Source organism: Geotrypetes seraphini, chromosome 6 (genome assembly GCF_902459505.1).
Source record: "Geotrypetes seraphini chromosome 6, aGeoSer1.1, whole genome shotgun sequence".
NCBI classification, from domain to species: domain Eukaryota; kingdom Metazoa; phylum Chordata; class Amphibia; order Gymnophiona; family Dermophiidae; genus Geotrypetes; species Geotrypetes seraphini.
The window spans coordinates 89,467,127-89,481,721 of NC_047089.1; the positions used below are offsets into that span (position 1 = coordinate 89,467,127).

The following is a 14,595-nucleotide window of genomic DNA, read 5'->3' on the forward strand; positions in this document are numbered from 1 at the left end:
CTAGGCGGTTGCTCCACAAATTCGCCACCCCTTCCACAAAGTATTTCCTTAGGTTGCTTCCAAGTCTGTGTGCGCTTTCACTTTCATCTTATGTCCCCTCATCCCAGAGCTTCTTTTCAGTTGATAGAGGCTTGCCTCCTATAGATTTGACAGGAAGGTAACGTATATACTTGAATATAAAAAGATTTTTGGGCCCAAAAATGGCCCAAAAATAAGGGTCTCGGCTTATATTCAGATCATCGCCTACCCGCCCCTTCCTGGAATTGTTGCAGGCCTCCACCGGGCCTGCTGTATGGCCTGGTGAGGTTGGCAGAGACAGGAGGGATAAATCCCATCTCCTGTCCTGGCTGACTGGCAATTTGTTTTTACCTCCCTCCTGCCTCCCCCAAATCCCTGGTGGTTCAGCGGTATACTGGGCAGGAGCGAGCTTGCCACACTCCTGCCAACGCTGAGCTTCTCTCTGAATGGCCGCTTCGAGTTCTCACGACCCAGTGGTGTACTGGGCATAAGCAACCTTTCCTCGCTCTTGCCAAGCACCGAGACACTCGCTGAATGACTGTGTAAGTGTAAGGTGATGCATGTCAGTAACAAAAATCTTATACACAAATACAGGATATCCAGTGCAGCACTTGGAGAGACCCCCCCCAGGAAAGAGACTTGGGAGTACTGGTCAACAAGTCAATGAAGTCGTCTGTGCAATGTGCGGCAGCGGCGAAAAGGGCGAACAAACTGCTGGGAATGATTAAGAAGGGGATCACGAATAGATCAGAGAAGGTTATCAAGCCGCTGTACCGAACCATGGTACACCCTCACCTGGAATACTGTGTCCAGCACTGGTCGCCTTACATGAAGAAGGTTGAGAGAACGAGAGGGCACTCTCTAAAGTTTAAAAGGGGATAGATTACGTACAAACGTAAGGAAGTTCTTCTTTACCCAGAGAGTGGTAAAAAACTGGAACTTAACCACGTTAAATCTCATTTGCCATGTCGCAGCCCATTTCTCAAACATGCTTATGGCATGTTGTAGGTCTTCGCAATCCTCCTGCTTCTTCTCTACTCTGAATAACTTCGTATTGTCTGCTAATTTAATCCCCTCACTCATTGTACCAATTTCCAGGTCGTTTATAAATATGTTGAAGAGCAAAATTATGATTAAAAAAAAAAATACAAGACCCATGTCTGCAAGAATGAAGCAAAATATGCAAACACATATTTTGCTTGATTATACAGTAGGTATTAATAAGGCTTGTCTTGTGCAGTTAAGTAATCGGTCCCAGACTAGCAGGTTTGTGGAGGGGGAGCAGCAACAGGTGATGAAATTAATCAAACACAGCAACTACTAGTTGAAGGTTGCTAAAATTCTGAGGTGTGACAGTTATATAATTGCCAAGTGATGACTTGCTCTGCTGGTTTTGGCTTTTGCAATCTGGATCTAACATAAGAATTGCCGCTGCTGGGTCAGACCAGTGGTCCGTCATGCAGCCCAGCAGTCCACTCATGCGTCAGTCCTTTGGTGAAAGATCAATGTCCTAACTGAGACTAGCTTTATCTGATGCCCTGAATGTTTTATAGTTTAAGCACCTATCAATCAACAGACATGCAATACAAAAGAAGTCCTAGGGAAGGGGTAGACTACCTAATCTGAAGGGTCAGCTCTCCCAGTCTCCTGAAACAGAGGTTTCCATGGGTACCCATGATGTCACAGTTCAAAGAAGCCTGGCTGTCATATTGTAATACACATCAGCAAGCAATCTCACTGTAGCAAGAGACAGATTTCTTCAAAACGTTCTCTGCTGGGTACTTTTCTGGGCAAAGGCATATGAAGGACTATAAAGCAAGCACCAAATAGCCACTGAAGCAGGTCTTTTAGGTGCCACAGTTTGGGCATTCAAATAGTGGTAGATGAAAGTCCTAATTCTGAGGACTTTGCTCCCATCACACAGACTCCAGCTCCACTTTACAACTGTTTTAGTCAGCCATTCCAACATCCCCAAAGATCTAAACTCTTGCTCCAAAAAAACTCATACTCAGCCTGGTCATTCCTCTCACCGTTGCTCTCCCATCTTCAGCCCTGCCGTACGGTTGCCTGGACTCTACATGATGGACAGCAGTCTCAGCCAATCGTGGATCTTCTGAAAACCTGAGGCCAAGAAATCTCTGCAAGGGCCTTCTTCCCACATCAGCACTAATGTCATAGTCAAGGCCATGCCCTCTGTACCTTTTGCAGGATTCTATTGTTTCAGGCTTCCAGTAGAGCCACGAATGGCTGAGACTGCTATCCGTGAAGCAGAGAAATACTTCTCAATCCACCTAGTCCCATCAAGTTTTCAGGATATCTATAAAGAGAAATTTGCATGCACTGCCTCCTTGGCATGTAAATCTCTCATGCATATTCATTATGGATATCCTGAAAACCTAATGGGACTAGGTGTGCCTCACTGTAGAAGAGTCCAGGCTACCAGAAGGCAGAACCATGTTTAGGAGAGTAATGGTGAAAGGATTAACCAGGCTGAGAATATTGCTGTAAATTGTAGTCTGAGGGTGCCCCTACATCGAGGGTTTGCAAGGTTTAGAGTTGTGTTGCACTGAGTCTGCTGCTGTAAATGCTGGGTTGCTGTGCCCAAGAGTCACACCTCTGGTAGCCACACCTTAACTGTGTCCAAAGATCTAAAGGCAAAGAAACAGTGTGATAAGGCGGTGGCTGTTACCAGAAGGATGCTAGGCTGTACAGAGAGGCGTGACCAGTAGAAGAAATGTGTTGATGCCTCTGTACAGATCATTGGTGAGGTCCCACTTGGAGTATTGTGTTCAATTTTGGAGACCGTATCTGGCAAAGGATATAAGAAGACTTGAAGTGGTCCAGAGAAAGGCAACGAAAATTATAGGTTTGCACCAAAAGACATACGAGGAGAGACTGGAAGCGCTGAATACATATACTCTAGAGCAGTGTTCTTCAACTGCCAGTCTGTGGATCGGTGGGCAAAAATTTCCTGCCGGTCCATGAAAATTTAGTATCCCCTGAAAGTACTTATCCATCTTCCCTCTGGCTTGGTTGCTCCTTATCTTCAGCGCCAACTGCACTTGTTTGTCAGGACAGTGCACAGTGGCTCTTGCACACTGCAAGTGGTTGACCCGGAACCAGCAGAGGGGGGCATGCCCAGCTGGACGGCTCTTTACAAGTAAGGGAGAGAAGGGATAACGTGGGACAAAGAGAGAAAAGAGGCGGGGGGAGGGAGGAGCACTTTGGGACATGAGAGGGGCATGAATTTGGGACAAAGGTTGGAAGGCAGGAAGGGGGACATGAATTCAGGACAGAAGGAAGGGAGGCGGAATGAACTTGGAACACAAGGGAGAGGATAGAAAGGGAGAATTGTTGGGGATGAGTGTGTAAATGAGAGGGAAAGGAAGAAAGAGGAAAATTGTTGGATGTGGCATGGTGCTGGAGAGGGGTGATAGAAGGAGAAATGGGCATGGGGCTGGTGGGCAATAGTGAAAAATACTGCATATGATCCGGGGAAGAGAGAAGGAAAAACGTTGGCTATGGCAGTAGAGCAGGGGTGTCAAAGTCCCTCTTTGAGGGCTGCAATCCAGTTGGGATTTCAGATTTCCCCAATGAATATGCATGAGCTCTATTGGCTAATAGACCTCATGCATATTCATTGGGTAAATCCTGAAAATCTGACTGGATTATAGCCCTTGAGGAGGGACTGTGACACCCCTGCAGTAGAGGGAGTGGGAGAAATGCACCATGGATCTCGCTCTTTCCCCACTCCCTGTACATGGGATGGAGACTGAGACCGAGTTCACAGGATGGGACTGGGACCGAGCTGCGGAGACGGGTTTTTTAAATTTCAGTCTTAATAGTTTGCAGGTCCACAAAATAATTATTTTATTTCCGCCGGTACATAGATGTAAAAAAGGTTGAAGAACACTGCCCTAGAGGACAGAGGAAGATATGATTCAGACATTCATATACTTAAAAGGTATTAACATAGAATAAAATATTTTCCTGAGAAAGGAAAATGATAAAAACAAGAGGGCCTAATTTGAGGATGAATCGTCTTAAGAGTATTGTTAGGAAATTCTTCTTTACGGAAGTGATTGATGCCTGGGAATACCCTCCTGAGGGAGGTGGTGAAGAGGAAAATGGTGACAGTTCAAAAAAAGCATGGGATGAACAGAGGTTCTCTAATCAGAAAATAATGGGTATATATTGAAGAACTAAGGGCACTACTGGGCAGACTTGTTCGGTCTGTGTTCCATATATGACCATTCAGTTGAGGATGGATGGGAGGAGGACTTTGACGGTTGAAATGGTTTAGATGGGCTGGAGTGAGCTTTGATGGAGACTCCAGTAGATGAAACTCGTACAGTACAGGCAGAGCTCTGGGTTTCTGGCCAAGAAATATCTAAGAAAAAAGGACAATTTAATTTAAATCATGAATTTATAGTGTGTACGGTTAGGCAGACTGGATGGACCATTCGGGTCTTTATCTGCAATCATTTACTATGTTACTATATTTTGGCATAATAGTTCAAGGGACAAGTATGACTATAACTTGACCAACATGCATGTTTGGGGGGGGGGGGAGGGTAGATCCTACATATTAACAGATTAATGGAACAGAAAAAGCTGTTCATACCAACTATATACAAAAGCTGTTCACTGCAATCTTCTCCAAGGATACAGATCTATATAGCAAGTGACAACATTGTTAGTCATCTCCTTCACAATTGTGACATCAGCCTAGCCGTCTCCATCCATTTCAACCCATCCTCACCACAAGAGTGATGAAAAGCACAGGAAAATGGTAGCTCCAGGCCCAAGTACTACTTCACATATAAATTAAATTTCTACTCTCAGATTTCTCTTTCTTCATTTCATCTAAATCTGGATGCGTTTTCAAAATATCTGGGTTGGGATATAAAGATTAAAAAACTGGAAGATCAATACTGAAGTTCAGCATGTAAACACATATTGAGTGCCACTGTATGCACAAGCAGAATTCATTGTTCATACAATGTAGTTACTGATCTCGAACTGCTGATTTCATTTAGACCTGCTATTCCTCAGATCTAAACAAAACAGGTAGATTATCTAAATAGCAAATTAATATACCACTACACAGAATTTTAAAACCCATAGCATCAGGCCATTCAATTAGAATTTTGGTCTTAAACTATTCTTTATTTTAAAAATTAACAGGCCACTAGTGAATGTATATCTGTTGAAATATTGACCTCCAGAATAATAATATTCTGACAGCAGCTAATCAATTTTTTTTTTATACTGCTATTCCTTCTTCTCAGTAGTGCACTAATTCCCTATATTCCCACACAAACCCTATGCTCATCTCACTGTGATCTTTTAGTTTTCTCTTCTGGTTTCACAGTTAAGTTTGATATGGTCCATTTGTCTTACTTTAAGGCCCCTCTGGAACCAATTCCCCTTGGATACCCGATTGGAAACAAGCCCTGAAAATGATTTCACAAAGGCATTTCCTCCTGATTAGGTTATTCTCTACATATGCGGGGGCAAAGCATCTAAAAGCATTTTTCCAAGTCATTCAGTCCATCAGCAGTAGTTTTGAGAAAAATAGGTAGTGTCTTGGATTGAGTGAGTTTTGCAAAGGATATTCAAAACAAAGTCAAAAAAATACCATGGACTTAAGTGAGCTTTGGCCCAGGAATAAGTTACAATAAATTAATCTTGCCTTCATGAAGTTAACTGCGTAACTCAAAACTGACCAAAAAGAATGGCCTGCATGAGTTTTGGAAAAGCACTTGTCTGTTGTAAATTTTTTCTTCTTTTCTCCCTATATCTTATTTTTATTAGGTTAATGCTTTAACATACTGTTTTTATATCAAATTCTAATTAACGCAAGCCTCCTATTGTACCTATCTTTTTCTTGTCCCCCCTTGATACTTTGTTTTATTCATATTATTGTAAACTGCCTATGATTGGTAGTGTAAACAAAGGTGAACTATGAACTAAAGACAGGAAACCTAGCTTCGGGGATGGAAGCAAAATAAAGAAAGCACACATAAGGAGGGCTCAAGCTTTCTCTTTTTTGGAAAAGCTATAAGTTCTGCTTGCGTTCATGACATACTTCTGGTCTCAATGACGTATGTTACCTTTTCTGTGACAGGGAAGAGCAGCAGCACAGCACAGACCGGTTGTGGCACCATACCAAGGAGCTCAGCATCTAGCCCATATACATCGACAAATTGCCAGCTCGGGCACATACCCAGCTGTCTGAGGAACTGGAGGAAAAAGAAAAAGAAAAAAAAAAAAAAGGAAGATTAAGCGGAGGAACCACCCCCTCTCCATGACAAACAGTAAACGATTCCATAAGGTGGCACTAGGTCCTAATTGCTAGAACTTTAACATTTTTTTGCAAGGTTCAAATAATCCTTGAAAACTCACCTTTTCACCGAGGCTTTGATTAGGCCTCAATCCCTTGGGAGCTGGAAGACCATCAGGCTTCTCTACCTCTTACAGTTACCTCTACTTTCTTGCCTTGTGGCATAAATTTCTGGCATTCCTTTTCTTTCTATAGTGACCTATGCTTATTTTAAATCACTTTATTTTTGTTGAAGAAAGGTGGCATAAACAAAGATAAACCATAACCACTGCCCTCTGACGAGCAAGGAGCGGGGCATACAAGACATGCCTATCTTCGAGCATTAGCACACCTAATGTCGGTGTGAAAAAAAAGAAAAGAGGTGCTTACCCAATGAAGAAAGTACCACATGCTATGTTAAAAATTTTCAGAACCATCCCACTTATTCATGATATATTGCTAGGGTGCAGAAGCTATACCCAGTGCACAAATAAAATAAAGTTAAAATATGAAAGAGAACAAAGTAACAAATTAAGAAAAAAAAATAATTCTATGGTTTAGAACAGTGTTTCTCAACATGGAGTATGCGAGCTGCTTGTTGGGAGTACGTGCCACCACGGATATTGACTGCCCGCCTAAGCCACCTCTGCCACCGGGGATCCCTCCTTCCTGCCTGCCCCCCTGCATCAGTCAACCCAACCCCAGCGCCCACTCCTTTCAGCTGAATCCAACCTCTCTCCAGTTTCTGATTCCCCCACCTACCAGCTCCCCGCCGCACTGTATTTGAAAAATTTCAGGCAGCTAGTGGCACAAAGAAACCAGTCTCCCACCATCTGCTCTGGAAGTGTTCTTTTTGCAGCCTACCAGTTCCCCACCACTGTATTTTAAAATCTTCTGGCAGCCAGAGGCGCAACAAAGCCAGCCTCCCGCCATCTGCCTGAGCTCAAGCCCCTGTGAATCAGTAGGCAAGCTAAGCAACTAGGGATACAGATCCTGAGGTCCACAAAGTTTTCTGCAGGCTGGTCAAACAGGTTCCCAAAGTCTGCTTCTTCTCCAGGTAGGAAGAGCCCTAACACACACACTGGGGAGCTCTAGTGTACCAAAATCCACAAAACACAGGAAAAACACTAAAAATAAAGAAATATACAGAGCAGATCAGAAAGACACCTTCCAGCTTGCATTCAGAAAGAAAAACTGAAGGGGGAAGCAAAGCCTGCCAATGATTAAGATGAAGGTGCAAATGGTAAATTAGACTGCACTGCTTCTAACGTAGATAATAACAATAAAAGTATTCTTCGCAATATAGAAGCCGTTTCAGTCTGACTTGATTTGAAATAACTTTTTAATCAGACTGATCAATCTACTTTCTGACAGTACAGTTGAACACCTTTTTAGCTGTGCTGGTTTAATAATGGCCTCACAAGCACAGTTGAATGAGTGGATTGAATTGTAGAGCAGAGGTTCTCAACACGCAATATGTGTAACCCCAGAGGGTACGCGGCACCAGCACTGTATGTCTCTGCCGCCACTATCTCCTGCCTTCCTCCTATTCTCTCCCAAGCCTCCCATCTCCCCCCTCCCCACCCCCAGACCATCAGTGGCAGCTAACTGTGTGCTTTTAACTTCCCCACACAGCTGCCGCTAGCATTAGTTTAGCCAGCGATTCCATCAAGCAGCCTCGGGCCTTTGCTAGGCTGGACCACCTCCAACAAAAGAGGAAGTTGCATCATCGGAGGTGGGCCAGCCAAGCAAAGGCCCTGAGGCTGCTTGATGGAACTGTGGCTAAACTAATGCTAGCAGCAGCTGTGTGGGGAAATTAAAAGCACACAGTGAGCTGCTGGACAGGGAGAAGAGGTACTGCTGGACATGGTGAGAGGGAAAGAGAAGGGAGAAGAGGTGCTGCTGGACCTGGCAGAAGGGGAAGGGAAGGGAAAGCTGTTGCTGGGCTTGAAGGAGAAAGGGAGGGAAAGGAAAGGTGCTGCATGCTAGAGGGAAGGAAGGAAAATTGTTACAGGATGAGTGAATGATGAGCAAGGGAGATGAACATGGTGTGGAGGAGAGGGAAAAATGGTGCATGGGGAGAGCATTTTGCGAGTGGGGTTGGGAAGGAGGGATGTCATACTTCAAGGAAGAGGGGAGGAGAAAGAAAGCATGCAAGAGGCAGAAAGAAAGAAATATTGGATGCACAGTCAGAAGAAGTGCAACCGGAGATTCATGAAATCACCAGACAACAAAGGAAGGAAAAATGATTTTATTTTCAGTTTAGTGATCAAAATGTGTCAGTTTTGAGAATTTATATCTGCTGTCTATAGTTTGCACTATATTTCTCTATTTTTCTGTAGTTGTTACCAAGGTGACATTGCATATTTTAAAGTCATCTGCCTTGACCGCTTTGAAAAATCCCCCGAATATAAATAATAATTAACATTTTCTCTGCGTACAGTGTGCTTTGTGGGATTTTTTATTTTATTGTTACAAGTATATATTAATAAGATTATATTGTGTGTATATGAAAAATGGATGGAGGGTCTGGGGTGGGGGTACTCAGTTGATATTTGTTAGACTTAGGGGGTACTTGGCTTGAAGTTGAGAAACTGTTGTAGAGCAATAAAGTTGTTGGGATAAAAGCATTAATATTTCCATTCATTGTAATTATGATACTTTTGAGTAAAAAATAAAAGTATTATATTAAGTAAAACTTTTTTTTTTTACTTAAGTAAATTTTTTAATGTGTTCTACAAAGTATTTTTACTTATGTAAAAAATGTATTTATTTTTACTTTCACCCAAGTACTTTGACCACTGTAGCTAAAGCACCAAATGCTATCCCCCTAAATATGCCAACACCTGCCAAAAATTGTCATGGGTGTCAGCCAACTGAGCAATCTGGCTGGCTGAATGTCAAGTGTTTTATAAATTAACCAAGCAAGGTCCCATGTAACTCCATCTACATAAGCCTGACAAAGAAAAGCCTTCATAGACTCCAGCGGATCCAGAACACTGCGGCTAAACTAATTTTTGCAAAAAGCAAATTTGACCATGTCTCCCCACTTCTGTCTAAGCTTCACTGGCTCCCAGTAATCCTTAGGGTTCACTACAAATGCGCCTGCCTAACCTTCAAGTCTCTACACGGTATCCTGCCTCCCCTTTTTCCATTATACTGGAACTCCTCTAATCCCAACACCACCAGATCCACTCAAAAATTCAAACTATCCTTCCCCTCATTAAAAGGCATATCCCATGCAGGAAAATTAGGGACTTCCCTCTTCTTCAGGATCACAGAACTCTGGAACAGCTTTACTACCGCGCTTCGAAGCCTGACCTCCCTCCAACTCTTCCGAAAAACATTTGAAAACTTGGCTTTTCTCTAAAATGCAATGACCCCTCCCTCATCGATATACAAAGTCCCTCTAAACTTCTCTCTCTAAGTCCTTCTACTTTTCATTGTAGTTCCTTTCTATACCAACTCCTGTAAACCGTGTCGAGCTCTACTTCTGTGGAGATGATGCGGTATACAAACTTAAGGTTTAGTTTAGTTTAAGCCCAGCAGTGCTGAGTAATGCATAAATATATAAGACCTGATAGTTCAGTGGAACCCTACTTTTGTCCCCTCAGATCCCAAGAAAAAAGTCAAGCCATAGTCATGGAGCCCAGCACAGAATAGAAATGCTCCAGTTAAGTGGTTCTGAAACCTGTCCTGGGGAACCTATCAGCCAACTGCCTTTTTAGGATATCTCCAATGAATATGCATATGACAGATTTGCACATCTGTTACCTCCATTATATGCAAACCTGTCTTACACATATTCATTAGAAATATCCCAAAAACCCCAACTGGCTGGTAGCAGAAGGATATCCAAGTTCTCCTCTCCCGATAACCAACCTTTTGTAAAACAGGCACCGTGCAATGCTGAAAGGTCCAATCTACATAGGTGCTATTTTATTCAAAATCCATTAGGGGGAGTGACTGTTCTTCTTGCCCCCTCCTCCCCCAGTTATGCCCTTGGCTGGTGGGCCCCTAGGACAGGCTTGAGAGCTCTAGATAGCATATTTAACTAGAATTCTCCACATTCTGTACTGTGAAGGGTGAAACCTACAACTCTGTGGGTTTCCACAATGCAGTCTTTCAAACTTTTTCGAGCCCAAGGCACACCCATTTTTTAAAATGCTGCATATCACACTAACTTCAACATGGACATAAGAATAGCCTTACTGGGTCAGACCAATGGTCCATCAAGCCCATTAGCCCATTCTCACGGTAGCCAATCCAGGTCACTAGTATATGGCCAAAACCCAAGGAGTAGCAATATTCCATGCAATCCAGGGCAAGCAGTGGCTTCCCCCATGTCTCTCTCAATAACAGACTATGGACTTTTCCTCCAGGAATTTGTCCAAACCTTTCTTAAAACCAGCTATGCTACCTGCTCTTACCGCAACATCTGGCAATGCATTCCGGAGCTTAACTTCATTGAGTGTCCCCTAGTTTTTGTAATTTTTGATGGAGTGAACATAAAGAGGACTTTATGGACAAAAGAAGAAAAGATTTAGGAAGTACTGAAAGAGCCACTAGTGACTGGAAGGATTGAAAGGGGAAGAGAAAACAGCACAGCTGGACTCTGCTTTATGTAACAAACATACTACTTCCTACCTGAGGCTCATGCACTAACCTAGAAGAGATGGATGTGGCTACACAAACAACATCAGTTTCCCTACTGGGACAAAACAAAGGTCTATCTAGCCCAGTATCCTGTTTTCAAGAATGGCCAATTCAGGTATCAAGTACCTGGTAGAGTCCAAAAACATAGCAAGATCCCATACTACCAACTCCCAGGGATAAGCAGTGACTTTCCTCAGGTTTATTTTAACCCTTTATGGACTTTTCCTCCAGGAATTTGTCCAAACCTATTTTAAACCCAAATATGTTAACCACTTTTACTACTTGCTCTGTCAATGAGTTCCAGAGCTTAACTATATATTAGGTGAAAAGATACTTATTCTATATGTGCTACTATGTAGCTTCATTCAAAAGTCCCCTAGTCTTAATATTTTCTTATAAAAAAGAGATTGATTTGGGTTTACCCATTCCATTCCACTCAGAATTTTACAAACCTTTATCCTACCCCCCCTACCCCTTTAGTCATTTCCAAGCTAAAGAGCTTAAACCTCCTTGGTTTTTCTTCATATGATAGTTGTTTTATCTGCTTAATCATTTTGGTCACACCTCTCTGTACCTTTTATACAATTCTACCAGAAACCACACACTATACCCTACCCATAACATAGTCTCACCATGGAGAGATACAGGAATACAAACGATCTGACGAGAGCTCTTGCATGTTTACAAGCCACTACTGGGTGTCTTCTTGTTGTGAAATGTTCAGAGCAAAATCCATGTACTGATCTAGACCTCAGCAGGCGGCAGCAATTTCTTATTTTTTTTTTTATAACAAAGCACAACTTCTCTGGTCTGAAATACATATTGGCTAGGAAACCCCACAATAATGCACCACAAGCAAAACTGGAAACATGCTACAAGAAAGCTCTGTAGTGAGCAGGATGCCTAAAAGGAAATTCAAGGGTTTTAAATAAAAGTATTACTTTCATTTTCAAATATCTTAAGTAGCTCCACTTCATCAGTGCTACTGGCTAAAGTTACAAATTACTTCAGATTCACTAGTCCATAATGCTTACTAAAAACATAGCATAAGCCAGTCATATCTTACTATGACACTATTCTGACCATTGTTGTTATCAGAACTGTGCACTGAAGCTCAAGAACTTAAGAGACAGGCACTGATCTAACACCATGCTGGAAGTCAAAATGGACACACATGCACCTAACACAGAATTAAAAATTTGAGGTCCAATCCATTTCTCAAAAATAAAGAAATTTAACCGACTTCAACCTGTATGCTTAGTGCAAATGCACTAATTAAACAACCTTAACTGATGTACCATTAAAATAAAGCATGGTACAGAACCAATATGGCTTTTTTTTTTTTTTTTTGTATCTTTCTGAAAGTGAAAAATCAGCCAAATCATCCTGTATTTTACCACTAACTTTCTTCAGGGCAACTAAATTTGCAAACCTAAAACCATGATTTTGGGGGTTCATGAGCAAAGGCGAAGATCCAGTCCCTTAATGAGACAATATGTTAGGAAAGCCTCCATACCTAATAAGCAAACAACTGCATTATTTAGGGAACCGACTTACTGCAAAGCATGACTGGATACCCGCAGAAAGTTATTTGTCCCAGGATAATATCACAATTAGTTGTCTCTGAAGTCTAGTAAATTAGAACGTCTAGTGTACAAATGGTTGCTTTGTAAGGTGTCACCAGAAAGAGCCAGCTGAACTGGCATTACACAACACTGAATCCCAAAGTAAAACACGTAGTACGAAATCAATCAAGTCCACCTGCGGACAACCAGTGATTTGCAACGTAAGCTCTTTCAGAAAGGCCTCAAAATGATGGGGGAAGAAAAATATCCTCTCACCCATCAGGCTGTGCCTCATATAACCCCTACCCCCCGCTTCTAAAACGCACTGTCACGAAGAGATGACGCCTGGCTTTCCCGAAAAGCTCCAACTTAAACACCAGCAAGTCTGCTCCACGCCCAGAGCCAGCTTTTAAAACTGGCCCATTTGCAACAGTTCATGACAGCCCAGGGAAGAGGGGAATAGAAGGTTCTACCTGGATCGGATCTGTGTAGACTGACTGGAAGCTTCTGCCCTGCTCCGGACCACCACCTGAACCAACCTGCTCAGAACTGGATCACTCAACGGGGAGAGAAATAACACAACTCACCTGGTTCATAACCTGCAACAAAAAAGACAAGTTTTAAGCAAGAAGAGGAAACGAACGGTGCAATACCCACAGAGAAAGACTGCAACACAAGCACCTACATCGGGGTTGGATTCCAGGGGCAGCCAGCGCTGGACTTGCATGGTTAGAGTAACACTACTGCTGCCACCAACAACCCACAGTCACTACGGTCTCTTCCAACTACTCCCTGAGCGCAAGGGCTCACGCGACTCCGCCTACGCTTCCGCCGCGCGCCCCGCCCTCCTCAGACCCGACTAATGGACCATAGGGAACTGGTGGGGGAGAGGAAACAAGATCAAGCCCAAGCATTGTTGTACTAGCGCTTCCGGGTGTGCCAATTCCCCTATAGTATTGCCCAGTTGGAACTTCCCGGTAGGCCGAAAGAGGGGAAAGGGAGGGGTTTGGAGTTCACGTACCCAATGAATGAAGTAGGAGAGCGTCGGCTTCCACGTGCAACGCTAGTCAAGTCATTCTGGTTAGCTAATGTGGCGCTCCACCTGCAGGGAGCGCCAGTGTGCCATTGATTTGTTGATTTCAGTGCAGAGTAGACTTTCACGAAAGTTTAAGCTCGTGGACTTTAACAGTGTCAGTATTAGTGTTCTTCAGTGCAAGTCCCGGAACCAGTGACTGCCCCTGGAGACCTCTTTGCCGGCACTCATAGATTTCCCGCGAGAGGAGGTTGATTCTTCTACTCTTGCCTCTCTTCCCAGTTTAGGACCAGATGGGGGGAGGGGGAGGAAGAAACATACTTAAAGGATAAGGCTTTTTTTAAGAGACAAAATAGTGCATTTGGAAACGGTCACAACCTGTGAACACGCCCCAGTGGTGGACTGTAGGGAAGAATGTTATTTACCACTCACTAGTTAGCAGTGTCATGACCTCCCATGAGAAGGTATTTAGCTACTGTCCTTTATCCCATTAGAATCCAAAGTGACCCCAGCTTAAACATTGATGAAAACCATTGGATTATCATAGGGGGAAGCCACAGGGGCCACGGTGGCCTCCCCCAAAATTGCCAGTTTCATCGGCCAGTCGCAGCTGGTTTCTTTGGCCGCTGAGCAGCAATGAGCGGGAGTGCTTTGGCACTCCTGCTTGGTGCTCAGCGGCTTGACTGGCTCCCGCAAATTCTTATGAATCATGAGAATTTACGGGAGCCAGTCAAATAAGTGAAAATTTGCATAAATGCATAAAGCCATATTTTTGGGATGGTCATATCTTCAGCTTCACTTGACTGTTAAAGCTCATATTGCAAATCTTGGAAGTACCTCACATGTCTGCTGGTAAAGTTGTACCCTCAGCTGACTTACCTACCAGCAGCAGTATGGGGCCAAACTGTGCCAAAAATTTTCATTCGTGAAATTTTTTGCCTACTTTGCTGACCTGTAGAAATGGAAGCACGTTTGCAAAAGATTTCAAACTTGGCACA

The 14,595-nt window shown here is 43.2% G+C and overlaps 1 protein-coding gene across 3 annotated transcripts in view; it reads right to left on the reverse strand.

Moving 5' to 3' along the window:
* The window catches only part of UCHL3 (ubiquitin C-terminal hydrolase L3), a 125,082-nt gene extending 111,639 nt beyond the window's left edge, over positions 1 to 13,443 (reverse strand). The window contains exons 1-3 of one of the 3 annotated variants that reach the window (XM_033950236.1): positions 13,250 to 13,443; positions 13,152 to 13,163; positions 6,135 to 6,263 (exon numbers count right to left, since the gene is read on the reverse strand). In XM_033950236.1, coding sequence (XP_033806127.1) covers positions 6,135 to 6,263; positions 13,152 to 13,163; positions 13,250 to 13,291 — 183 coding nt within the window. In that variant the 5' untranslated portion in view covers positions 13,292 to 13,443. Of the gene's footprint in view, positions 1 to 6,134; positions 6,264 to 13,037; positions 13,164 to 13,221 lie in introns of those variants that run through there. The other 2 variants (XM_033950238.1, XM_033950237.1) reach the window with 2 other exon arrangements.
* Positions 13,444 to 14,595: the final 1,152 nt, after the last annotated feature.